This window comes from Jaculus jaculus, chromosome 6, assembly GCF_020740685.1.
Source record: "Jaculus jaculus isolate mJacJac1 chromosome 6, mJacJac1.mat.Y.cur, whole genome shotgun sequence".
Taxonomy (NCBI): Eukaryota; Metazoa; Chordata; class Mammalia; order Rodentia; family Dipodidae; genus Jaculus; species Jaculus jaculus.
In genome coordinates this window covers 139854571-139882465 of record NC_059107.1, presented here as the reverse complement: position 1 = coordinate 139882465, position 27895 = coordinate 139854571, and the positions used below count along the sequence as shown (strand labels likewise).

General features: G+C 41.0%; 1 protein-coding gene and 1 non-coding gene across 2 annotated transcripts in view; one reads left to right on the top strand and one right to left on the bottom strand.

Annotated features, from left to right (window-relative positions):
* Cfap54 (cilia and flagella associated protein 54) overlaps positions 1 to 27895 on the bottom strand; it is a 290039-nt gene that overhangs the window by 144788 nt on the left and 117356 nt on the right. The window contains exons 34-44 of the mRNA XM_045152254.1: positions 27671 to 27816; positions 26154 to 26344; positions 24153 to 24380; positions 20911 to 21134; positions 20671 to 20806; positions 19027 to 19135; positions 8898 to 9050; positions 7484 to 7678; positions 5196 to 5283; positions 4741 to 4950; positions 750 to 816 (exon numbers count right to left, since the gene is read on the bottom strand). Coding sequence (XP_045008189.1) covers positions 750 to 816; positions 4741 to 4950; positions 5196 to 5283; positions 7484 to 7678; positions 8898 to 9050; positions 19027 to 19135; positions 20671 to 20806; positions 20911 to 21134; positions 24153 to 24380; positions 26154 to 26344; positions 27671 to 27816 — 1747 coding nt within the window. The remainder of the gene's footprint in view (positions 1 to 749; positions 817 to 4740; positions 4951 to 5195; positions 5284 to 7483; positions 7679 to 8897; positions 9051 to 19026; positions 19136 to 20670; positions 20807 to 20910; positions 21135 to 24152; positions 24381 to 26153; positions 26345 to 27670; positions 27817 to 27895) is intronic.
* On the top strand, positions 19977 to 20079 carry LOC123461852. The gene has a single exon (XR_006637916.1). It is a non-coding gene; the product is annotated as a U6 spliceosomal RNA (small nuclear RNA).

Here is a 27895-nt window from a genome sequence, read left to right as displayed (position 1 = left end):
AGAACAAGGAGTCTCAGAGACTGGAGACGCGACCTGAGGAATTGGCTATTCTGTCACCCCCATGCTGCTTCTCTGCTCGCGTCCCCATCAAGCACAGGAACTTGAAACATCAGAAAAGCAAAGCCTGGCCTTACATCCGAAGAAGTCTTCCCCAGAGAATTTATCAATCCAGATTTCAGAAGCTCTCAGCCTCCTCTCATACACAGAGCAAGGGCATCTATCCATCGGCCAAAGTAAACAAGGCCTGGAGCACAGGCCTCTGGCTACATTCTGAATCTCCTAACATCTCCAATTTCAGGTAAAAGCTCCTTTTCTCTTCAGGGGAAGTTGAACCAAATCCTGAGAAACACAACCACACCTCTTCTGTCGCCTTCAATTTATTTCTTGCCTTCATTTCATGATAGACTTTCATGTAGCCAAAGCACAACTTTATTTAGAGATGAGGTAACCCCTAGCAACCAGGTAAAACCAAGCAGACAGCCTTCTCAATAATAGGATCTGTTTAAGTATGGGAGACTTCATTTACCAGTCTGCAAAACTCCTTCTGGTGCTTAAGGAGAAAAGTGGCTCTGCCAAGCGAGAAGAAGGAAGGTACAATCCAGGTTCAGCCAGCACAAGAAAGAACAGGCTGTGGTATCTAATCACAGTTATGATACTCTCCTACCTGAGCATTTTATGCATGGGATGAACCACTGCTCATGGTTTAACTGCTCGAAAGATACACATGAAAAACACACAGAAAAGCTTACCTGAAAGAGCAAAGCAGACAACATGCAACAGTTGATTCTCTTTTTAACATTCACTGTCTTAATAAATCTAAATAAGGATAAAAGAAAACAATAATTAGTAGGGAACTTCCCAAAGTATTCTGATATGAATGTCTTTGGGTACACATCTAGAACACAGGAATAAGAAAAATATGCACACAATAAATGATAAAAATATATAAAGGAAAAAATTTAAAGATCACCAAAAATTCTATCACGTAAGCATTACTTTTGATAATATTCTGGTCAGTTTCCTGCCATTATTTTTTTATTAGTTGTACACAGAGGAATATTAAACATGCACATGTGAGGACTAAAACTATGCAATTTTCATAAACAAACTTTTCCATTCAAATAAATAACAAATTATATCATTTTTAAAAATCACAGTAAGTTATTTTGTGTATGTCACGTAGTATAAAAATAGCAATCTACATGTGAGCGTTTTCCAGTGCTAAAGTAAATAAAGTAAGCAAATTCTCTTGTATGTGTGTGTGGTATGCATGCATGTGTTCACCATGTTCATGTGTGTGGATGCCTGTGTTATAGGGGTGCACATTTGTGTGCACATGTGCAGAGGTAACATCAGGCACCTTCATCTGTCACTCTCCACCTAAATTTTTTTATCTTTATTTATTTATTTGAGAGTGACAGCGAGAAAGAGAGAGGAAGAGAAAGAGAATGGGCACACCATGGCTTCCAGCCACTGCAAAGAAATTCCAGATGTGTGCGCCCCCTTGTGCATCTGGCTAACGTGGATCCTGAGGAATCGAGCCTTGAACCAGTGTCCTTAGGCTTCACAGGCAAGTGCTTAACTGCTAAGCCATCTCTCCAGCCCTCCACCTACATTTTTGACCCAAGGTCTCATACTGGGCCCAGAGCTCACTGATTCAGCTAGCTAGCCCTAGGCGTCCTCCTACCTTTGCCTACCCAGTGCTATGTTTATAGGCACCATGCTTGGCTTTTATGTGGGTGCTGAAGATCTGAACCTTGTCCTGATGCTTGCCTTGCAAACATTATGCCCACTGAGCCATTTTCCTAGCCTGAATTTTTGAGCACTTATTAATGTCACTGAATAAAACCCTAGAAGAGAACATTTTTGGCAAAGTGGAGTATACAATTAATGTTTTAGATGACTGTCATTGAATGATTCCCTCCAAAGATTGCAGCCATCATACATTATGTCACTCCTCATGATATTAGCCTCTCCACCAAAGATTACGATTGTGTCTGTTCTACTACTGCTGTCTCCTGTTATGTCTCTCAAAGAGCTTGAGCTATCTTCATATGGGTCTAGAAACCTGCCTATGGAACAATAAATCACCTTCTCCCATATCTTTTCTAAAAGCTAGGCAATCTTGGTTATATTAACGACATGGTCCATCTGAGTTCATCTCTGTGTGGCTGTTTGAGGTGGCATTTGCACTGAAGAGGTGTCTCTTGTCAGAGAATATGAGAACAGCTAAAGCCCCTACAGACTCATATGTCCCAGAGAAGTCAGACATGCAGCTGGGTAACCAGGAAATGGCTTCCTTTTTGTTGAAAGCACTAGGTAATAACTTCAGAGGCTCGGAGGTGAGGTGCCCTCTGGCAAGAAAGCTGTAAGTGGTTCTTTCCCATGGTGTGAATCTTCCTCCCTCTTTTTCTAGTTCTCACTCCAGGCTCTACCAAGCCGCAAGTGTGTGTGTGTGTGTGTGTGTGTGTGTGTGTGTGTGTGTGTGTGTGCGCGCTACCTTTTTAAATTTCTTCTCAAGAATGCAAAAATTCAGAATAGGCAGAAGTTTAAATCTCTTGCATTTAGGAGTTGGCTCAGTGAGTAAGAGTTTTGCTATGCAACCATGAAGAGCCTAAGAGGGAATCAGATGTCCTGAGTTTGATCCTCAGCACCAACGTAAAAGCTGGGCATGGCTAAAACACCCTATCACCCCAGTCCTGTGGGAGGCAAAGATCAAGGAATCATTAGTGCTCTGCTAGTCAACCAGTCTAGCCCAAAACAGTAGCTTCATAGTCAAACAGAGATGCAAGCTCAAGGAAATAACACATGATAGCAATAGGGGAGGACATCTAATGTTCTCTGTCCTCCACATGAGGACACACGGGGTGCGTACATCCATACATCACACACATCACAGCATACGCACACCATAGCACACATACCACACACATAAGCCTGCCATGTGTAGACATGGGGGACCTGCATTTGTGTATCACATGCATATAACACACATACCACACTACACTATACATATACCACAGCACACATTCCAGGCACAGGGTGCCAAATTTAATCATTTTTTTTTAATTTATTTGAGAGAGAGGGAAAGAGGAAGGTAGAGAGAAAGAAAGAGAATGGGTGCGCCAGGGCATCTAGCCACTACAAATTCAAGTCACAAGTGCCACCTTGTGCATCTGGCTTATGTGGGTCCTGGGGAATTGAACCTGGGTCCTTTGGATCTGCAATCAAATGTCTTAATCACTAAGCCAGCTCTCCAGCCCAAATTTGATCATTTAAAGTGGCAATTTATTGTTTCCTTTACTTCCTAGGGCATTAAATTTCTAAAAACTGAGAGAAATTGTACTGTTGTTTAATGTGCTATATAGCTCACAACATGGGGCAGGAGGGCCATTAGCCTGGAAAAGACCATGCAACAGATTCTGTCCTCCAGAGGAAGCATAGTCCTGCCCACACCTCTGCGTTCGGACTTCTGAATGTCCTAACAATAAAATATAAGTTCCTATAGGGCTTGGGGCTATATTGAAGCTGTAGGTTAATTGTCTAGCATGTGAGAAGCTCTGGGTTTAATCCCCAGGATAGCAAAACAAAATTTTGTTGTTGTTGTTGTTGTTTAATGCCACTGAGTTTGTAGAAATTTGTTACAGCAGCAGTAGGAAACTAAAACTATGCTAGGGGCTATGTGGTTATGCTCTCAGAATCTGTATGGTGAAGTTATAGCCCCTAGAAACCTCAGAATATGAGTTACTTGGAGACAGGGTCACTGAAGAAGTACTCAAATTAAACTGAGGTCACATGGGTGATCTTAATCAATATGACTGGTATGTTGTAAGAAACATTAAAATATAGGCTGCGGGCTGGAGAGATGGCTTAGTGGTTAAGCGCTTGCCTGTGAAGCCTAAGGACCCCGGTTCGAGGCTCGATTCTCCAGGACCCACGTTAGCCAGATGCACAAGGGGGCGCACGCGTCTGGAATTTGTCTGCAGTGGCTGGAGGCCCTGGCGCGCCCATTCTTTCTCTCTCTCCTTCTCTGTCTCTTTCTCTGTCTGTCGCTCTCAAATAAATAAATAAAAATAAACCAAAAAAAATTTAAAAAAATAAAATAAAATATAGGCTGATACAGAGAGAACACCAAGTGAGGGCACAGTGGAAGTGACCGTTGACCAGCCTAGGACAGAGACCTCAGCAAGAGTCAACGGACACCTTGGCCTCAGATGTCCAGCCTCTAAAGCTGTTACATGACAATTTACTATTGTTTAAGATCCTGAGTCCATGGTATCGTGTTAGGACAAGCCAAGCAGATTATGGCATGGAAATTTCTCTGCCACAGTTTGCAGATGAGGACACGGGCTTAGAGAAATGAGTACACATGTAGCACACAGGGTTACTAAGACGCCCTTGAGTTGGGCCCAGTTTGGACACCGGCCTGCTCTGACTCTTATTCTCATAGCAACCATTCTTTCACTCATCGGTTCACTCAGCAAGCAGTTCTTGAATGCAAACTACACTGGGGCAGTTCAGTGAGTAGAAAACGAAAGCCCTGTAGGTATTCACATCTTGGGGGAAGAAAAGTGTCACAGGAAGAAAAGCTAATCATGAACACAAACATCCCAGTATGTTACCACGCCACTCTGTACAGTGTGGACATATCTAAGAGCCCAGGGTGCCTGAGGCGTGACATTCAACATTGCAAACAGTCAGCCCGTAGCTAAGCATGGGTCATTCTGTCCACACACTCACTGTGCTATCTTTGCTGATATAACCGCGCCTTGCAAGCACCCCCAAATGCCAAGTTTTGAAAGAAATTCTTCACTGTAATCTTTGAAGCAGGGAGGTGAAGAGCTGCTGGTGGTGTTCGGAATGGGGGTGCCAAATTCTTTCCAGGTGTGTAGGGCATCTGGTTTTCTGAATATGTCATCAAGAGCTTGACACCAACACTTAAAAGCAGCCCTAAAAGAGAAAGAAGAGTGGGGATGACAAAGCATTCATGTTGGAGAAGAAATCCACACCCTTCAGGGCTTGTGACAGCTTGTCTTAGACACTATTTGATGCCTGAAATGAAGCACTGCAATATTATTGCAGAACTCACATTTATGGGAGACAATATTTTTCCCAATTATTAAAAACTTTTATCAAACAGACAACAACAACAACAAAAAGGTTTATCCTTGTTCAACTAACTCCTAAAAATCTACCTTTTCTTTTCTGCAAAGACGAGAAGACTTCCAAGTGAATGCAATGCCTGAACTTTAAGACTTCTTTGATTGCTGGCTTGGAGAACATCTGTATTTTTAATCAAGTAAAAGAACAAATGTCAGTTCCAGAGAAAATATCTCCTTTATATTTACAAGAATATTTTAAACTGCATTATTCTTTAACTTTGTAGATTGCAATATGAAAACTCCCAAGTTAATAGTGCTTTCAAATGTCACACAATATATATACTGAGAGAGGGAGCACATGATGTTCTATTTGATCACAGAGGAATAGGAGATTGGAAATAAGGAGGCTCTGTGGGCAAGTATAATGAATCAGGCAGGCAGAGGTGGTTAAAGAGACATATAAAGGGGAAAGACTACATATGTGAGAATAACAAGCATGACTGGAATTCAGCTTTTTAAAAAACCTGTATTTGACATGTGTGATAAGTAAGTATGAGTATAGAAGGAGTGGAGGACAGCCTCCAGAGTCAGTCCCCATCTTGTTTGAGGCAGAATCTCTGTCCTCCATACACCAGGCTAGGTAGCCCATGAGCCTACAGGGATCCTCCTGTCTCCACCTCTCATCTCACCATAGGCGTCCCATGATTACAGATGTAATGTTCATGCTACTGCATTTGGCTTTACGTGGATTCTAAGGATTCAAACTCAGGTCCTCACAGACACAACAGAGCAGGGCCTTTGTCCACTGAACCATCTCCCCAGCCCTAACCCTTGTCTGTCTAGAAAGGATAGACAGGAGTCTCAAGAGTGCCACAGGGGAAACGTGGAGATTGTCCCCTAGTGGATAGAAAGGTTCAAAGACTTTGACTAGATGGGACAAAATTAAAAACATACCAAATTTTTCTTTTACCTATATATAGAAATATCATTACATTCAACTTTTTCAGTTTTCTAATAAATGTATGCATTAAAGGTTGTATAACCCAAAAAGCCCAAAAGACATAAGAGTGGTTTCTGTTGAGGATAGTAATGTCTCCCAGAGAACATTTTAGAAATCCAACGAAAGGGCTGGAGACATGGCTTAATGGTTAAGGTGCTTGCCTGCCAAATCTAAGGACCCATGTTTGACTCTCCAGATCCCACATAATCCAGACACACAAGGTGGCCCAAGTACAAGGTTGCATGTGCCCACTCGATGGCTCACACATCTGGAGTTTGATTGCAGTGGCTGGAGGCCCTGGCACACCAATTCCATCTCTTTCTCTCTCTGTCTCTCTCTTGTTCTCTCTCTTTCATTCTCACTCTCTCGCTCACTCGCTTTCTCTCTCATAAAAAAAATAAAATAGAAAATAAAAAGAATTCCAAGGAAGGTTTTTGCCAGCTGTCACAGTGGGGCATCTCTTGGTATACTGAGTTCAAAGACCAGAGGTGCTAGATGGCCTATAGTACATAGAAACTTGCTCCTCAGTAAATAGAAAGGTGACATTCCTATTTGAAACTACCAGACTCTAATAGCTAACTTTGTTTTACAGGTACAAAGGGTATTTTTGCATAATTCCTAAGTGCCCCGAATTTTCCAGAAATGCAGTCACCAAGATACTTGATTTTGTTCAGAACCTTTCTAAGCTTTAGTGACTGCTTTAGAAAACCATGTCACCGAAATAAAAATAAACAGTGCCAGTAGTAAGGCACCTACACAACATACCTGTGTCTGTTCACATCTGTAGCTGTCATTTTCATAGTGATTCTCATACAAGCGTCTGACTACTTAGACCTTCTAATGCCTGAACATTTACATATCAGCCCACAGAATCTTTAATTATAAAGTGATTGTGTTCATTTGTTCTCTATATTATGTTTATAGCCCCATAATCTTTTTGAACTTTTTTGTAATTTTTTTGAAATTATATCAGTGGAAAGAGCTTATTAAATGTACATTTTGTTTCAAGAAACAAAGGGAGAATTATATAATGTCTCTCGCAAAAAAGGAAGTTATTGGATATGCAATCTAGATGGAGGATCTATTAGATTTGTAAAAAAGCTACACCTAACAGAAAGATGGGAATATGTAATTAGCTAAGAAGATCAAACACATATTAGTATCACAATTCCCATAAGGGGTTCACATTTCCAGCTGAAGGGAGCTAGCCGTCCTCTCTCTCTACATCATTCTGTCACTGCTTTAAAGAGCATGTTTATGGAGCATAGGGCCATGCTCTTTCACCCTACTTCTAAGTTTACCAACATCTCAGGTCCAAATGCCATTTCATACTAATGGTGAAGGTCGTACATATTGCCAGTAGACAATGAGGTAGACTTACCAATGGTTTGCTGATAGGAAGAAATGACCAGCCCCAGCTGTGAATAGGGAAGTTTGCTCTTTTCCACTGAACTGAAAACTCTGAAGTGTTCCTGAGAAAGGTCAGGGGGTGTTGGCATGTGCATCTCTTCAGTCTCCAGGCAAAATTGCACCTTCCCAGAAGTGAATGTTGAGTTGTTTATTCCTCCTTTGTCATCTAAATTTATAGATATGAGGTTAAAAAATGTTAAATGGAGAAAGAAGTGGGTGAGAGGAAAAAGGTAGCATAAATGAAAGGAAGACAAGATTTGTATATAGCTGGCTTTTCTACAATTTGAGGGATGCCGTTTCCTTGGCCTTGGTGTTCAGGTCCTGTCTGAAGCCCACGGGTATTTGTGGATGGATGGGCACTGCGCTATACTATTTCATGAGGAACAAATGGCAGGTGGGCACCAGGCTGAAGCTGAGCTAATGTTCTGCTTACTTCTCCTGGGAACTGTGGAAGTAACATTGAGTTTGCCTTTTTTTACTAGCTTCCAACAGTAAGATGTTAGCTTGCCTCTGGGGCAAAAACCTCTGGGAAAGAAGCAATATGTATGTATCTCTGGCCTGATACAGTGAAAAAGTAGAGGAGACCTATCTCTTTATAAGATCAGAGAACACACAGGAAAAAGAAAAGAAGAAAAAAATGCTGCACAAGTAATGGACAGGAGTCCAGAGAGAAACTGACATGGATTTTGAAGTCGACAGCCTGAGGATTACGATGAGCTCCTGAGAAAATTCTGGTAGTAGTTGAAGCTCAAGATAAGCCAGTAGAAAACTCCTACGAGTTGCGTTTGACTTTTTAACTCATGCCTTTATCTATCACTAATACAAGTTAAACATGATATAGAGAGCTAATTTAACCTCGTGGGCCCATGAGTCTGCAGATGATATAACCAACAACTTTAGAGATGTACAGAAAGAATTTTGCAGGGGGAGGAGGGAGAGGGAGGTCAACACTAATACCAAACAAATGATAGAGAGCAATAAAGTGGTGATTAGTAAAAAGTTCTAGTTAGCTTGTGGTGATTCAACCAATGTACTAATGAGAGGAAACATCATAACTCCACACCTGCCAAAAAAAAAAAAAACCTGTAAGAATATCAATATTCAGAAAAAAAATATTTGTAAGGTAATAAAGAATTAATGAACATTGTTTTCACATCTGCATTTAAGAGAATTTGCTAGTTTTTCAGAAAGTATTGAAGCAGGTGAAAAAGTGGAATAAAGTGTAAGAGACAGATGATGAAATTCACCAAACAAGAGGAAGTTCGAGAAAGGCTACCAGAGGTGACTCTGCTAGTGACGAAGAGGAGCATGAGAACAGAGCACAGTCCATCCGCACATTGGTGGCCAAATAAACACAAACCAAGAGACATGGAACAAGCATTTACCTTGTGTCTGTGCAAGAAATAGTGAAAGCAACTTCCTGCTGTGTCGAATAGATCTGTTATGATATTTGGATTTTTCCAGGGTCTCTCTAAAGCACCTCAAAGTGTCTGTCACATCCAGTGGAACACAGATGAGCTGTTTGGCTCGGATGCTTTCTGAAAGGAAAGATGGGAATGTTAGGGATGAAATGTTACATGGAGCCAACAAGTAGCAAACATAGTTCTAATTCAGAGAGTTTCTAGGACCCAAACTAAAGATGATAGATTCAAAGGCCCCAGATCTGAAGCAGGTGGTTCAGTACTGGCATCATTTTTTTTTTTGGTACATTTCAAAGTTCTTTAAAAAAAGTTAGAAAAGTTTTGATTCTTATGAAATGCAAATGACTTTAGATCTTGCCAATTTTCCTTATGAAGCCTCTTCCTTTTTCTTCTGCTGATCATAAAAAATAGAAAAAGAAATCTATTCCTTTTCGACAGCTTCTTCAAAGCAAAGGTGTCTTGGGAAACAAGAAAAGGTGAAACAGAGATCTTGGAGACTGGCACCTGCTCCCAAAAGGGAAGAGAAAGACAGGATGCTAAGACAAGAGGGTACAGAACAAGGGCAGCCATGGCCATGACTGGGTCTGGAGCTAACCAGCTGTCCTGAACAGCGCCCGAAGGAGGAGATGGTGCAAGAGTCACTGCAAGATATCTGGGTCATAAGGGGGGACAGGGAGAGGAATTAGGGCCAGATTTGCTGCATTCAGACTGGAAGGAGTCCCAGGGGAGAGTGGACTTTCAGGATTTCCCATAGGATCCTGACAGCATAGCAACTTCCTAGGCAACTATGGTGGTTTGAATGCATATGGCCCCAGAGTTTCAGGTATTTTTGATTACTCTTCCTACTTGGTCTCCAGGCAGGTGAAGCCCTGCTGGAGAAGGTGTGTCACTGGGGCCAGATCTTGAGTCAAGTGCCCAAGGTTTGTGCTGGCTCTTTTCTCTCTGTTATGATGTATGGCCAAGTGAGCCACGTCTTCCACCATGATGATGATTCCCCTAGAATCTGGAAGCCTTGAATAAACCCTTTCCTCCCATAAGCTGCTTCTGATGCATTGCTTCTGTTTCAGCAATGAGGAGGTAACTGGTATAGTAATGGGGCATGGAAAGGTTAAATAGTATGATCTTTGTCCTCAAGAAGTTTCTAGTCCAGCTAAGGACATGGAGCTTTCCCACACTAGAGGACTAAAGTCATACTCACAGGGAGTCTCTTGCTACATGGTGAAGGACAAAAGAAAGAAATTAGGAGAGGCAAGAAAGATTTTGTGAAAGGGAGATATGTCTGCTCTGGTTTAGACAATAGGAAAGTTTGAACCAGGAAAAAGAGGAAGGTTTGGATAAGAATAGAAAGTTAGCTTACTGAGGACTTACATTATATTATGTCAGGAACTACTCCATATAATTTACTATAATTGACTGACTCTTAAAAACAAGAGATGCAAAGAGAGAGAGAGATGCAATCATTACTACCCTCATTTTACAGAAGAGGAAAATAAGGCACAGAGGGTCCTGGAAGGACAGCATCTGTAGAAGACAGTTTCAGGTTCACTGAGATGAACTTCCAGACCAGGCACAGTTATTGAGGAAGGGATTTATTGAAGCTTACAGATCCAGGAGAAGTTCCATAATGGCAGAGGAAGCTGGCCTGCCTTAACAGGACCAGACAGAGAGAAAGAGAAGCACAAGCCAAAAGCCATACAGCACACTTCAGGAACTGCAGATAGGCACATTTTGCATATCTTTAGATTGAAATCTGAAACCAACCACCACACCTTCAGATCCACCCAGTGACATTGCCTCCATCCAGGTGGCTTCAGATGCAAACTACAAACAGTAAAGAACTGAATATATTGGGAGCCATTTATTCAAACTACCACAGCATCTTACTCAAGTATGAGCTAGTTAAAGGTGTGATTCCTGAGGCAGAGGTGCTGTGAACCATCTTGTACTAGCAAATACAGTAGAACAAGTCAGGAATTGGCCAGTCCTATTGAAGAGAGAGGAGGTCTGCCCCAGTCCTGAAGCCCTCCCTAAGAAAGTGGTCTTGACTTTCTTCAATGGAGAACTAATGAAAGGGTTTCCAACAGGACTGTGACAGATAAATGGGTATTTTAGAAAGAGTAAGACAAGAGTCAAGTCATCTTCACAGTGGATTCCCATAGAAAGAGGCCAGCAGCTGAGAGACTATTGGCCTCCACAGCAGACTTGTGAGTTCCCTGGACCAAGGGTGGTAGAACAGCACACAGAGAGCACTCCAACACCAGAAGAAACAGGAATGCTTCGTCACCCCTCTGAAGTAAAGAAAAAAGCAGAAGGAGTAACATGCCACCCCAGCTTTTCAGGGACAGTACTTGCTTCCCACCCACAGGAAATCAAGAATCAAGGAAAACAAAGAAGGTTCCCCACTGACTCTCTCCAGCCCCACACCTGTGCCCACTCCACTTGCCCCCAGAGGCCTCGATCCAGCCATTCTCATCTCCGTTCTTCTCCAAAGCATCCATTTTCCCCCTCTGAGGAATCATTCCCAACAGCACATTTTGCTGTTATTTCTCCCAACTTTAAAAAAGAAGGAAAGAAAATAGAACTTTCTCTTGATTCAAATTTCCCCTCAGGCTATCATCCTATTTCTGTGTTTCACTTTACAACAAAACTCCTCAAGAAGTTGGCTACACATATTCCTTCCATCCTCTTCTGAATTCACTTAGATCAAGCCCCTCCTCTCTGGCTTTAAGTTCTTCACCAAACCCCACTGATCACTCACTCCTGATTCTCATGGTTCTCCTAACCCAAGAGCTTGACCTTGGAACCACAGGGCTTAGTCCTTAAACTGACTCTTTCCCTTTCTTATTTACATTTGCCCCTTTATAAAGAACTTTCCTAGTCGAACACATGCTATTGGCTGTCAACCTGATATCCCTGTTCCCAACCCTCCTGAAATTCATTCTCATCTATCCAAGGGTCTACACTGCCATGAGTCCAAGAGACTGTCCAATGTCCCCAAATGATTTCTTAATCTCCCCCAACATACACACACATATACCCCAAATCTGCTCCCCCCACAGTCTTTCCCATCCTTGACTCTTTCTCCTCCTTGACTCTCTTTTTATGTCCCATATCAGATCGATAGCAAAATAGCATGAGAAAATGACTAGAGCCCCACCATCCCTCAACAAGCCCACTCTTCACTGTGTTCCAAAGCCTGTCACCTCTTACTGAGTTACAGCAGTGGCCCTCCTAACTGTTCTCCCTTTTGCTATCCTGGCTACTCCATGTGCTGTCAACATAGCTTAGGAACATTTCTTTGAAAATGTAAGTTATCTTGTACCACTCCTTACCCAAAGCCCTCCTTCTTCTCCCCCTATTACTTACATAAACACCAGTTTGGAGCAACTTAGAGGGCCTTATGTAAACCACCCCTCCCGCGCTGTTCTGCCCTTCTTCTTACTCTTCTCACCCTCACTCACTCCTACACTGGGAAGCTTCCAGCCCACAGTCTTAGCATAAGTGGTTCACTCTGTACCAGAACCTTCTTTCTTCAGATACCATATGCCTTATATTCTCAGTTCCTTGAGGTCACTACTTAACTGTTAACTTCTCAGGGAGGCCTTCCTTGATCCCCTTACTTAAAGCGGTAGCATTCCTTTTTCCAATCACTGTAAACCACTCACCATCTTTTGATGTTTTATTTGCCAATGACATCCTCCCTCCACTGAAATAAAAGTCCCATGAGTACAGGGACTTTTGTACTGCTTTATCCCCAGTACCTACAACATGTTATGTGTATTTATTGCTGGGATTGCATGTGTGTACTACTATGCCTGGTAAAAATATGAAACAGATGAATTGCTATAGTTCTTCAAAGCTAGATGGCAGGCCTAGGGATGTAGGTCAAGATTGTGTATGAAGCCCTGGTTTTATTCCCCAGCACCCCAGAAACTAGGTGTGGTGGTACGGCACAGATGGAAGGATCATGAATTCACTGTTATTTTGGGCTAAACAGGCAGTTTGAGGCCATCCTGCGATACATGAGTTTCTATCTGAACAACAACAAGAAACATGGCTTGGATAAATTCACTGTAGTACTCACTACTTTTATGCACAACACCCTCAAGTTTGTAAATCACTACTCTGTTTTGTTTTTTTTTGTTTTGTTTTGTTTTTTTAGGGAGAGAGAGAGAATGGGCGCGCCAGGGCTTCCAGCCTCTGCAAACGAACTCCAGACGTGTGCGCCCCCTTGTGCATCTGGCTAACGTGGGACCTGGGGAACCGAGCCTCGAACTGGGGTCCTTAGGCTTCACAGGCAAGCGCTTAACCACTAAGCCATCTCTCAGCCCTTGTTTTGTTTTTTACTTCATACACTTGTAATTTTATCTTTATCTCCTTGGAGAACAAGATCAGGGAAAGAAGAAAAACAAGTATCATAATAAGGTTGGGAATTATCACAAATCACCATAGATTATGGGAGTATTAAACAAGAGAAACTTATTTCTCAAAAACTAGAGTCAGGAAGCCTTAGGTCAAAGTACCAGCATGCTCAGGTTCTGGCAAGGACCTCCTTCCTGCTGGGTCATGGTCACCTTCCTGAGGTGTCTCTGTCACATCATAACAAGAAGCCTAGAGAGGCCTTTTGTACTGCTTGAAGAAGTCACTGACCCACACAGGAGATATCCTCATGGACTAATCATTTCCCAAAGGCCTGCTACTTATATCACACTGAGGCTAAAATTTTAACATATGAGTTTTGAAGAGCCACAAATACCTGGCCTATAGCAACAAGCAAAGGGAAAGGACAAAAGCTATAGACCCCCTCCCATTTAGTAATTAATAACAGGAGACAGTTACTTCCTCCAGGCTAAGTTTTAAATATCCATTAAGATTGGGATGCAAACAGGTACCTCAGCAGGTTAGGGTTCTCATCTGTGTGTGAAGTGTCTAGCAAAGTAGAGTGTTAAACGTTCAATATATGGAAACTCACATTATGATTGCTAGTCATATATTTTTTAAATGTGGTCAATGATGGTTATCCCACAAGATCATATGTTGGCAGTCATTGTATTAGTTAGCATAGAAGTGAGCCTGACAAATATTCTCAGAAGGCATCCCTACATGAAGTAATGTGTGACCAAAGCCAGTTCCTATTAGACACCATGCCAGGCACTGAGAAAATACAACTGAGCAAAAGGTAGATTTTGCCCTCACAAAGTTTACATTCTAGACTAAAACCTGAAATTGATATTTATAATACAATTATGCTGAAAAAAATCATCATGCCTTTTTAAATTAAGTATCTATGGAAAAATAATTTCTCTTGGTGTTTCTCCTAAATTATATTTCACTTTTTTTTAAAAATTTTTATTTACTTAGAGAGAAAGAGGGAGAGAGAAAGAGAATGGGTGTCCCAGGGCCTCCAGCCACTAAAAACTCCAGATATATGTGCCTCCTGGCACATCTGGTTTATGTGAGTCCTGGGGAATAGAACCTGGAATGTTTTGGCTTTGTAGACAAGTGCCTTAACCACTAAACCATCTCTCCAACCCTTCTTTTCTTTTTTACGCCCTAGGACACATTTACCCATGTAGCCTAATTTGCATTCTATTGGTGAATGGTGTGGCCTTCTACAGGTGAAAACATCAGAACAATGAAGAAATATGACCTTCAGAACCCTCATCCTAACAGGTCTATCTTAAGGGGTCCTCTCCAGAGACCTCCATGAATAATTCAAGAAGCTATTCCAAAGGCATTAAGAGTACCTCAACATTGTGGAGCAGGTGCGGAAGAAGAGGAGGAGGAGGAGGGTGGAGTGAGAAAGTATGCCTTTCACTGCACCTATGTAGAAATAAATGCTGAAATGCCAAAGACTCGTGCTTATTGGGTCTACCAAGAAAGAAGCCCAGGTAATAATTTGAAGCCTTGGTCTTCTTTCTGCACAATTGAACATATCCATCCAAATGCCCAGAAATAGTAATGAAATATACCTGCCAAAGACTGAAAATTCCAACACACCTGAGGACTGAATGGCCCTATCAGAGAGCTTAAATATCCAATAAAGTCAAAACTCAGGATGGAAAACCTGGACAGAATGTAAAAACAGTTTCAATAAAAGGTGCATACAGGGTTCTCTCCCCTGCGGAGCTTAACAAGCAGGCAAGTTACTCATCCACACAAGAATAATCTATAAAATGAGGTATTCTCACTTCTCCAAATCCTACCGAGACCATACCAAATTACATATGCATTATTAAATAGTTGAAGGGAGAATCAGATGCTGCTAAGTAATGAGAACACTGAATGTTCCCAGGCACTGGGGCATTACAATATCTTCTGTGAAGAATTAAACGTGTTACCTCCAAATGCTGTTATGCCAAAAGATGTGGAACCCATCATGAATGTTCTGTCTTGTAAAAGAATTGCACATACTTCATGGTGACATACATAAAACCCAACACACATATAAACATGTTAATGATCTGAGTTTAGTATACTGAGAAAAATTCAGTGTCTTAAATCTGAAAGCATAGGCCCAAAGATGCTTGTAGTTACAGAGGTCCCAGAGTCTTATAAAGAGCTTTAACTTAGAAGACAAGTTTTTAACAGCTCTGGGTAAAACCGGTAAATACTATGCTGGGTCGTCTAAAACTTACCATATTATCGCATTAAGAATAAAGTGTCGGCCTCATATAGCCACTGAAATAAAGCAGGTTATTTCTTCTGTGCCACAAATGCAGAGAAGGTTGGAAGCTACAAGGGTGCAATGGAGACCAGGCCTGGTGGTTGAGTAGAACTCATACATGGAGCAATCTGCCAGACCAGGCTTTGAATCAAAAGCCCTCTGCTTGTTAGTAATGTTTACTTTTCCTAGCTATCATAGCAACACAATAATTTCTACCTCCTAAAGCCATAAAATATAAACAGACTAAATATAGTTCCAACATAATATTACCACTGCCATTAGAATGTTTTAAAATTTCTATCTCCTCAAATATTCCTGCTCTCACCATAGATCAAACTGGCTATACATACACCACAGCTGAGAATGGACTTAAAGGGTCACTGTGCACTGCTCCGTTCCCTCTGTCCCAATATTTAAGCCTGCCTTACCAAATGTAGTTTTAATAAGAGGATAGAAAAATGTTTTGTAACATATCGCATCCATCACCCAATAAGCATGTCCTAGTACAGAGAACTAGAATTTTCCTAGGTATGTTGGCACACATTGTCTCACAATTGTACCTAGTCTTTTTTTTAGGATGGAGGACATGGTATTTTTATACTTTAGCAAGGATGCTATAACAAGAGACCCTCCCCCAATCCTTGAGGTCTCACACCCAAAATCAAGAAGAATTAAATCATAGTGTCTGACCACGAGAAGTTTCCCTGCCCCCACTGTGCACTAAGTCTGAGGTGACAATCTGACTTGTCTCCAGCAGTAAAATCGATAGAATCACAGTCATTAATAACATCCTCCAAACCCCACCCACAACTCTGCAACCATTCTCCCCTCTCCCACTCCTCTCAATGCCTAGTCTCTTCTTTTATATCCCTCCTGACCCCTCCTGCCCTCCTGCCCTAGAAATCCTGGCCATGCTTTCAACCCCTACTCAGCTAAAAAAATAAATAAATAAATAAAATTTTAAAAAAAAAAAACTCTTCTACCCATAAGAATGTCTTCAACTTCCACTCTCATAACTACAAAGTTTCCTGCATCAAACCTGCTCTCTCATTCTTCCTTTCCACCTTAGCACGAGGGATGTCTTATCCATATATGTGTATCTATCCAAATCTACTTTTTTTTTTGCTTCTTTAGAAATCACTCTTCTGTTGATAAACTCTCCCTCTCTGTGGATTCTTTCCATTCAACATATCAGTATAATCTGCATTTCCTTAATATGCACAAGGCCCTGGGTTCTATCCTCAGCACCATAAAAAGCCACAAAGGAAGACTTCATGGTCCCCTGAGCTCTGCATTTCTTCCTGGAGTGCTCACAGGGCTATGGGAGTACTTGTGTTTCTCTCTTCCTCTCTCTCTCTCTCCCCAACACACACATTTCCTGAAAGATAATTTACTGCTCACTGTATCCCTGCAAATGCAATTTAGTACTGTGGAACCTACCTCTTAAAATATTCCCACTCCCCTCCTCATCATTTGCAAGGTCAAAAGGCCATTCATCCAGCAAACACAAGGGTTTCTGCTATGCATCAGACATGTTGGAAGACATTTGGATCACATCGGTGACAACAATGACCCTGGACTTCAGAACCTAAGTTTTTATCAGGGGAGACTAGCAATCAATAAAGACAACAAAGATCCCAACTTATGTAGTATTAGAGATGACAAGAAATGCTTCAAAATACAAAAAAAAAAAAGTCAAGAAAGGGAAATGGGAGGATAGTGATGAGGTACAATTTTAAGAAAATGGTAAAAGTAAAATTCTTTTCAAAGATGAGGTGTAGGGTTTGCCCTTAAATATCAAGAGAACTCCAGGAAGGGAAAACAGCCAGAGAAAGGCATGGTTAAAACAACAGAAAGGCCAGTGACAATGTCTACCATATTGTCAAACACAGAAGACCCAATCTTAGGGTGTCTGGCTTGGGCCGGTGGGCCCCCTTCTCGGATGTTTCACTTCCAGCTCTCAGACTATGTCTCCGATCGCATACTGCTCTTCTGCTCCATGACCATCTTCAGTGCCCTTCGCCTGTTATGTGCCTCTTCAGCCTCAGCATAGTCACAATACGCTTCCCCAGTCCACTGAAGTTAGATGTGGCCATGCTACATGGGGCAACAGAATGCCAACAGACATGCTGTGTGGCGCTTCCTAGAAACAGCTTTAAGAGCCAGTGCATGGTTTAGCATGTCTCTCTTTTTCTTGCATAAAGAATGGAAAAGAGGGCTGGAGAGATGGCTTAGCAGTTAAGCACTTGCCTGTGAAGCTTAAGGACTCCTGTTGGAGGCTCAATTCCCCAGGACCCACGTTAGCCAGATGCACAAGGGGGCGCACATGTCTGGAGTTCCTTTGCAGTGGCTAGAGGCCCTGGCATGCCCATTCTCTCCTTCCCTCTCCCTCTCTCTCTCTTTCTGCCTCTTTCTCTCTCAGTCTGTCACTTTCAAATAAATAAATAAAAATAAACCAAAAATTTTTTTAAAAGAATGGAAGAGATAAGCTGAGCTCATTAAGTAACTGTGAGATAATACTCACTCACATTTGTACAAGAACATGATGTGCAACGCACACTTGTACTTCCATTAATTGAAATGTTGTTATGATCAAATAAATGAATCCATGCAATGCTTTTAACACAGAGCATATAGTACAAGTAGTCTGGTAAAATTGTGTGGGACTAGTCACCCCATGAGTCTAGGTGAGCTCTCCAGAGGGTACAGTCATGGCAGGCAGTCAAGCTGGGTGGAGCATATTCTATCATGATGAGCAGTAGTTCTGTACTTAATTCTATTTAACATGTGTACAGGTGCAAGAGATAGTCATTACCTTTCAGGAAGGCTGTAAGACACAGGGATCACTTGTTATTGCTTTATGGCCCCAACCCATTTTGATTCACATAGCTTCCTACTGTCCTATGCAGACTCCACAAAATTATCCCTGATTTCCACCCCCACCACCAATATTTGGGTGTGTAGTGTCTAGTGAGCTAAATAAAATCAAACGAGATGTGATATTCCCAAATCTTCTCTTGCTGTCTGGTTAAAATGCCAACAACTTAACAATGGCATGGCCAATCAAACCACCTCTATTGATGGTGAAAATGTAAGCTACTGTAGGAATCAAAGCAGGGAAAAAAAATAATGATAATTACAAGAGTATCCAAGTGAGATGAACATGGACAGAAATGTGCAAAGCTTTTTCTCATCAATTCCCTTTTCTTTTAATTTCCTTTCACTTACACATTTTTTAATTTAAAAGTATTGAATAACTCTTATGTGACATTTACAGCAATATAAAATGATAAATATCAAATGGATTATTTTCCAATGAACTTGAAAGATAGATTTTACAAATAATTACGGAAATTTTCACATAAAGAACACATGGCAAACCTTGACTTAAAGCAAACAGAGGTTCAAGTTAGCACTGACTCTGACCTGCATCGATAAGCAGTTTTAGTACATCCGTATGGCTATCAAGGCCAGGCAATGTCTTGGATGGAGGATCAGCCTTGAGCTGTTTCCCAATGAAGTTTCGGCAAGTTATCTTTAAAGAGAACAATGAAACATGTATTACTGAGGTATTAATAAAATTTGGCTTATTTGAAATGTGGATCTCATTTTTATTTGTCAAAATAAAGAGATATGAAGCAATATTACAAATAAAAGCTGGCATGGTGCCATTCAATCATGAGAACTTTTCTGAAAAAAATGTGGCTACATAATTTTTTCATATTTCTTTTGTATACAGCACAGCTGGAAGAACATTAGGCAAATTATGTGGAGCAATTAGAGTATGATTTTCTGATATTCTATAAACTCACAAGTCTAAATATATATTCCATTATGTGAGCTGAAATACATTTAAAATATAGGCCACATTTCCAAAGGCACACTTTATCCCAACCTATTCAGAATTAATGCAATTTTAACTTCCCAGATGAAGTTTTCAAAGCTAATTGCTTCAGCAGTATTTTGACAACTTCTTTTTGAACAGATATTTGAGTATTAAAATTATAAAATACATGAAAACAGAACCTTTTCAGAAAGAAGGAAAGTCTTTTGAAGAGATCAGGACCCCATTCCCTGCATTTCTCGACACCCATCCTCTGACTGAACCCTAGTCAATTTCTCAAGGTTCAGCTCACCCTTAACTCCCAGATTCTAAGCAAATTCATTTCTATAGTTAAAATACCCTGCCTGATCTGGTCCTTTCTACCTCTCTAGCATCTTTAATCAAATCTTTATTGAACACCTGTCATGTGGCATACACTGTCCATGCTGAAGCATTGACATAGCAAAAATAAATAAAATTAATGACAAAGATTGAAAACAAAAAATAATTACACTTTGTGTTTGAGTTGCCATAAGTACAAAAACACAAACAGGTGCTCGCTTCAGCAGCACATAAACTAAAATTGGAACGATACAGAGAATATTAGCGTGGCCCCTGCACATGACATAGAAGTTCGTGAAGCATCCCATATTTTTCTCTGTCACTCTCAAATAAATAAATAAAAATGAACAAAAAAAAATTAAAAACACAGTTTTTTAATGTTTCTTTTGTTTCTAATTTTAAACAAATCCAAAAATTTATAGGGCCTATAAAAGTATTATTGGCTCTAGAAATTATCCTATGTTTTCCTTAAGGAATCTGTCAGCCCTGACCTGAATATAAGTTTCTGGTGAACAAGGACTTGATTTCTGTTTATGTCATAGCTGGAAAATATGGGCCTCTCCATGTTTGTTGGATTGGAAGGAGCATGCCCAAATGGGGAAAAAAAAACTACTTCTTTGATTCCCAAATCTTTATCTTTTATAGGGGTATCAACAAGAAGCCACAACTGTATGAATAACAGAGCCAAACTGACCTTCTCTCCATTTTCAGCCTCGTATCTCGCACAAGCTTGCTGGGAAATGTCTGGACCTTTGAACTTCTCTGGGCCTCTCCATGTTTGTTGGATTGGAAGGAGCATGCCCGAATGGGGAAAAAAAAACTACTTCTTTGATTCCCAAATCTTTATCTTTTATAGGGGTATCAACAAGAAGCCACAACTGTATGAATAACAGAGCCAAACTGACCTTCTCTCCATTTTCAGCCTCGTATCTCGCACAAGCTTGCTGGGAAATGTCTGGACCTTTGAACTTCTCTATTCTCAGAAGCAGCTCGCGCTGTGCGAACACCAGCAACGGGGTCACTTGTTCTGTGTACCTCTCACTAGACAGCACGAGGAGTACATTGAAACACAGGCATTAGGTAAGACACGGCTCCCCCCAAGAAGTCAGTTGCTTCTCATTGCTGTTAGGGTGGTTGGTACTTACTGTGAGATTATATTGAATTGAATGGCAAGGGATACCAGTGATTCCCATTTTTCCACTTGATATAAAACTTCCAGAGATTTTAACACAAAGTCATGGATCCATTTCAAATCAACCACATTGATATCATCCAGAGGGTGTTCAAAAGTAAGGCTGGAGCCGCCATTGTCATGTTTGATATTCCCATAACAGCTCGAAATGCTGAATTCTCCTTCGTCTTCGATAGGCTGCAAGAAGCAAAATGTGCAATTTCAGATTTTACTGCCTATTTTCCTGATAAATGAATGCGATAATGTAACATGAGAAGAAAGACACGTTAACATGTTATGCCAATCAACGCTTCCAAATTTGAAATGGTGCTATCAAGAGAAAGTTCTGACGATGAAAATGGGCTATATTGGTGCTACTCACCGTAATTCAATATCGCCGCTCAATGTGTGTGGCTAATGGATTTTGGAAATGTGATTAGTGCAAGTGAATTTTAAAGTTTTCTTGGTTTTAACTATTTCAAGTGTTAAATAGTTGTGCGTGGCTAATATTTATTGGATAGCATAGCCTGTTTGTGATATTTTGAATGTCATGCACCCCCTGCTCTAGGCTCATGCGTTTGATTGCTTAATGCTCAGCTGGAGGCATTCACTGTTCAGGAAGGTTGTGGAACCTTTAGGAGGTGGAGCCTTGCTGGAGGAAGCTTGTCACTGCAGGCAGGCATTGAGGTTCCACAGTCTAGCCCTACTTGCTGTTTCCCCCCCTCTGCCTACTTCCGCCCTGCTGGTATAGCTATGTAATGCCAGCTTCCTGACCCCACATGCTTTTCTCACCATGAAGGACTTGATGCTTTGGAATTTTAGGCTGAATTAAACCCTGTTCCTTCTATTAGCTTCTTCTGGTCATGTATTTTGTCCCAAAAATGAGAAGGCAATTAGTGGACCTAGAAGCCTTCTTGGTATACAGTCACCATTGATTGAAATAAGGATATTAAACTAATATTATAAAGCTTTTAGGGAAAAAATAGCATAGATGAGTAACAACCTTCCTTAGGACATTGGTTACGTTTGCTAGTTTGCAGTATTATGTCCAGTCCCCTAACATAAAGCCAAGTCTATAGAGGAGAAGCACCTTTAACTGCTAAACCATCTCTAGCCCAAGGCTTTTATTAATCTATAGATTCCATCACCTTTTTCTTAGGTTTCATGTTATTGTTATTGAAGAAAACAGGCTGTTTCCTGGTAGAGTTCCCACAGTCCGGATTTTGCTGATTGTATTCCTAGGGTATTGCTTATTTCTCTACTGACTTATGATCTGTAACCAGTGAGGGCTAAATGTTCTATCTGATTAAAATTCATCTCTTCATTCTGTTTTCTTTGCTGCACAGGGCCATTTTAGATTGATATACTCCTATTTACTAAAGTTTTAATAAGCCTGAAAATCAGGTAATGGGGCTGAAGAGATGGCTTGGCAGGTAAGGCATTTGCCTGCAAGGCCTAAGAACCCAGGTTTAATTTCCCAGGATGCACTTAAGCCAGATGCACAAGGTTGCACATGCATCTGAGTTCTCTTTCTCTTTCAGTCTCAAATAAATAAATAAATAAAATATTTTAATCATATAATGGGTCTGCAAATTTGCCTATTTTTACTTTTATTTCCTTTTATTACAATGTCATGACGTTTCCCCTATGATTTTTTTAATACTTATTTATTTTAGAGAGAGACAAAGACACATACACACACACAGAGAGAATGGGCACACCAGGGCCTCTAGCCCTTGCAACAAATTCCACACTTATGTATCACCTTGCACTTTGGCTTTGCAGGCAAGCACCTTAATTGCTAAGTCAGCTCTCCAGCCCACGTGTCCTCTATGATTTATTTTGCCTTTTCATGCTTGATATTTTTAATGGTATACTCCTTCCCTTTTTTTTTTTATTTTCAATCTGTTTCTTGACATTCAAAATGTCTCTCTTGTAGACAAGGACACATGTCTTTTTCTACCCAGTCAGACTGTCTGTGCATTTAAATTGGGGTGTTTAGCTAACTTATGTTTAATATACTTATTAATATGATTCCGTTTTTTATTTATGTGTGATATATGTATGGGCATGTGTTTACCACAGCATGTATGTAGAGATCAGAAGAGTTATCTGTGCTACAGTTCTTTTGAGAGAATGGCCCTTGCTTCTATAAGTGAGGCTGGTCTGCAAGCAGCTTTACATGGGTACTCGTAAACTGAATCATGGCCAACAGATTTTGCAAGCAAGCACCTTTAGTCACTAAGCCATCTCCTCAGACCCTTTAGTTTTGACACTTGTTATTTGTTTTCTATTTGTCCTGTATGTTTTCTGTTCCTCTGCTCCTTGTTTTCTTCTTCTTTTAAGTGACTATTATTTCATCTTAGCCTTTATTAGCTTTTTAGCTATAGCTGCTGTTGCAGATGTTACCCTAGGGATTTCTAGATGTGTCCTTAATTAGTCTAATTCCATTTAAAGTTAATATAAAGGGTATAAAACTTGCAATAGTTTAGTTTTATTCACACACTGTCTTTTGTGATATTGTTATATATTTTCCTTCAGAAATATTATGAGCCCTATGGCTTGATATGTTTATGTGTTTGCTACTTTTCAATATGTTTATGTTACTTTTGTATTGTTTCTATTTTACTTCCATAATTTAAACCATTATGTGGTAATATTAAGCAGCTGCAAACTCTGACACCTGAAGCAATAGAACAGGGCAGATAAAACAGTAGAACAAGTGGGTATGGTGGTGCACACCTTTAATCCTAGCACTTGGGAAATGGAGATAGGAGGATTGTCATGAGTTCAAGGTCAGCCTGGACAAGAGTGAGCCTTTATGTTGAAAAACCAAATAATAATAATAATAATCCAGTGGAATAAGTATAAAATGAGGTGCTCTGCATCTTTCTTGGAATCCATTTCTTTATTTGTCAAAATGCTGTCACATGGATTAAGTGGACAAGGTTAACTCATATGGGCTCTGGAACTCAGTGAATGCTGCTTTCCTTTTTCTCCAAACAAATTGAAGTTTTATCAGGCTAAGGTACTTTTAATTAACATTAATTCAAGTTATGTGCTGTGGAAAAAAAAAATGATAATGAGAGGAAAATGGGACAAAGCCAAACCCAATAGGAACTAAAGAAAAATATCAATTTCTACTTACCCCAGCTTGCATGATAAAAGACATTTTAATTGAAAACAATAAAAAAATGATTACCAAAATGCCCTTACCTTAATAGACTTGCTATCTTGGAGCTGTACTAACATGTCAATAAGTAATTCTGCCCCCAAACTGAATGGCAAAACAGAGGTACAGAGGAAGCCATCGTGACTAATGGGAAAGATTCTGTAGAGGTCCTCCATCTGCTTGAAGAGAATGTGCAATTCCTGAGTGAAGTTCCAGAAGGTGCGGCACGAGTTCTGCAGCAGAGTCCAGTAGCCGCCACGGTGTGCCAGGACCTAGGGACGCATGGTGGTCAACACCCCAGGGGCCCAGCCCTTAGAGATGTCTGAAATACTCGATTTTTCTACAAACGTCTATGCAAATAATAAAAATAACTAATGCCGTTGGTAGTGTGCTACCCATAATTGCCTGAAACTGTGACTGGCTAGCGACGCTCATTTCTCATCTGATTATCTGATTCCAGCAATAATCCCTCTTGCAAGGGGGAAATAGAGGCAGGAGCTCACTTGCCCACAGTCATCCATCTATCAAGTGGCCCAAGGTGGGTTTTCACAGTAGTGGTCTGAATCCCCCCCGCCATCCCATTGATGTGGGTGCCGGGGGCCCAGCAGTGAGCAAGGGTGACTGGTCTTCCTTCATGCTGCTTCAGTTTATAAAAGAAGACCAACGTTAGGAAGGTTTCAGGAAATGATATGTTTTACAAAGAAAAATGGCACAGAAGTAGGTCAGAACCTGGCAAGCTGAAATCCTTTCTATGGAGGTGTCATGTGCACAGGGACCTGGATGCCGGCACAGTGAGTCATGAGAAGGGGCTGGGGTTGTTGGACACTCAGGGCAGCAGCATAAAAAATGGAAGGTGAAGTGAGGTCTGGGAAGAAAGCAGGTTTAATGTCTTCCAGGCTACGGAGGGGAGAGTGGAGAGAAGAGAAGGAGAAAGAAGAGTGGGTTTCACACAGCAGCAGTAAGCAGGGTCAGCTCTTCCAGGCTAATGGGAAGGATAGAAATGGACAGTCACAGTCTGGGTGGGGGGAGAAATATTGGAATTTATTTTGAACTTTTGTAAAAGTCATTCTGTCCACTGCATGGAGGAAACTTGAGTTTTTTGTTTAGAAAGGACAGAAGTGACCCTTCACTCAAAATATGTTTTAAGATGCTATAATAAAAAAGAAACATTTCTTTATGGCTAATAATTCCAAGTCCAAGTTTAAGAGTTTATTACATAATATTTCAGAGGTGGAAGAGAGAAAATCTTTGGCAAGAAGACATGAGTGGACAATGCAACCTGGAGGTTGGGTCAAGAACGAGGCAAAGAAGGAGGGTCATGTACACCAGGAATCCCCAAGAACCAGAGAAGAAACGGGAATCACTAGACTCCCTGGTCCTGTGTGTAGCATGGAAGTACCGAGATGTGCGCACAGTCACGGGCACTTCCTGTGGTTTCTGGGGAAAAGGTGACATAACGAAAGAAGCAAGCTCCACTACCATTCAAACTCTAGAGGGGCTCAGGAGAGATCTGGCAGATGCCTTAGCAGTTAGGGCCCTTGCCTGTGAAGTCTAAGGACCTGTGTTTGAATCCTTAGGGGCCACATAAGCCAGATGCACATGGTGGTACATGTATCTGGAGTACATTTGCAGTGGCTAGAAGCCCTGGTGTGCCCATTCTTTCTTTCTCTCTCTCTCTTTTTCTCATAAATTAAAATAAAATATTTAAAATATATATATATTTTTAAACTGTATACAGGGCTGGAGAGTTGGCTTAGCTGTTAAGGCACTTGCTTGCAAAGCTAAAGGACCAAGGTTCGATTCCCCAGGACCCACGTAAGCCAGATGCACAAGGTGGTGCATCCATGTGGAGTTCAATTGCAGTGGCTGGTGGGAGGCCCTGGTGTGCCCATTCTTTCTCTATCTGCTTCTCCATTCTCTCTCAAATAAACAAATAAAAATAAAAATAAATTTAAAAAATGTATACAATAAGTAAGCAAATCCAGCATGTCTTACATGCCTGAAGTTATGGGCTGAAATGTATGTTTTGTATATGAGCACATTACCATGGCTCTCCTGCAACATGAGAATACTTTCATGAAGTGATCCATTCCCCAGCTTATTGCTCGGTCTTTGTCTTTGGCATTCATATTAAAATTCAATTTAGAGTCCGAGTCACAAAGCGTTTGAGTTTGTGTCTTGCAAACATTTTCATCAGTGGAGTTGGCATTCCAAAATGCAGAAATTTCTTCAGTATCTACAGTATAGCAATAAAGTGCAGCGTTGCTTAATAACATGGACTTAAGTTCCAACAAACACAAATAACAAGCATTAAATGCTAACCAATGCCATGTCAACTTGGTGAAAGGATGGGGATGAGGCCACTAGAGACAGTGACCCAACGAAGGTTTCCAGAGGAAAAGGGCACTTAGTTGTTAGAGGATGGGTCTGGGTTAGCCTTATGGGAAATATGGAAAAGAACATTTCAGGCAAAGGTAAGGGAGGGTGAAAGGAACAATGCCGAGGGAGGAACGAAGATGTCCTGGAGAACACAATGATGGGATCCCACTGTGCCTTAACTTCTGCCAAGCAGGCCATTCCCAGGATGTACGCACTTAGCAAGCTTGTCTGTGCAGTGAATCCTGGCCACTCATCCACATTCCCATATGGCTTCAACCCAGGCACACTTCTCCTGCCATCCATTTTTGTGCCAGCTCTGTACTAGATAGTAACACTCAATAACACAATAGCCTACTTCCAATATCAAGGTGAGGTATGGCCAGGGAGAAGCTACATGTTACAATCTATTATAAAAGTCCAAGTCTATGTCTAGGAGAGCTAGCTCAATTACTTCAATAAGCATAATGTGATGTGCAAACGCCAGACCTCTACCTAGAATTATCAGAAGCATGTCAATTACCTCTACAGGAATCAATGTCACTGGGGCCACTAACTGGCAGACTGAAAACCCTGGTCAGCAGTAAAACGCATGGTGGTTAGATACCAGTACTTAAATTTACATGTGCAGAGGGGTTGTGTGTGCTAGTGTTTGCGTGATGAAGATGTGTGTGCACATGCATATGTGTGCACACAGAGGTCAGAGGAGAGTCTCAGGTGTCTTCCTCAATACTACTATTCACCTTTAATTTGTTGTATTTTGGACAGCATCGCTCAATGGTCCAAAGCTTGCTAATGGCTGGCCAGGGATCCTTCTATCTGTTTCCCTGGAGCTCTAATTACAGGTCCCCAACACCATGCCTAACCTTTCATGTTAGTGCTGGGAACTGAACCCAGGTCCTCATGCTTACAGAGTAAGCACTTTCTACTCTGAACCATCTCCCTAAACCAAAATGCAGAATTGTTTTTTAAAAAAATAAATCACGGTTGGAAATTTTCCTCAAATTTATTAAAACTCAACAGCATTAATAAATTGCTGGGTTTGGGGGAAATGGCATGAGTACATCTGTAACTGTGTTGGTTGTGCACATGCATACAAGTGTGCATGCATACAATCACACATGCATTCTGTCAGCAAATAAAAACTGGAGGCATCCTCAGCAGTAAATCAACCTATTCATTTTACCTGGTGGGAGTAATAGCGACCTTCTTTGTTTAAGCGCAGTCAGGAAATCAAGCATTGCTTTGTAATTGTCAACTGTCAGTTTTGCTGTTGGTAGTACCGTTCCTGAATTATACAGTGAGAAGAGATTAGGATCACATGTGCGGAAGCTGCAAGGGAGGAAATATCACATAGAAAAGCAATATAAGCAAAAATGAATTAAATACAACATATTTTTACTTTTAAAAC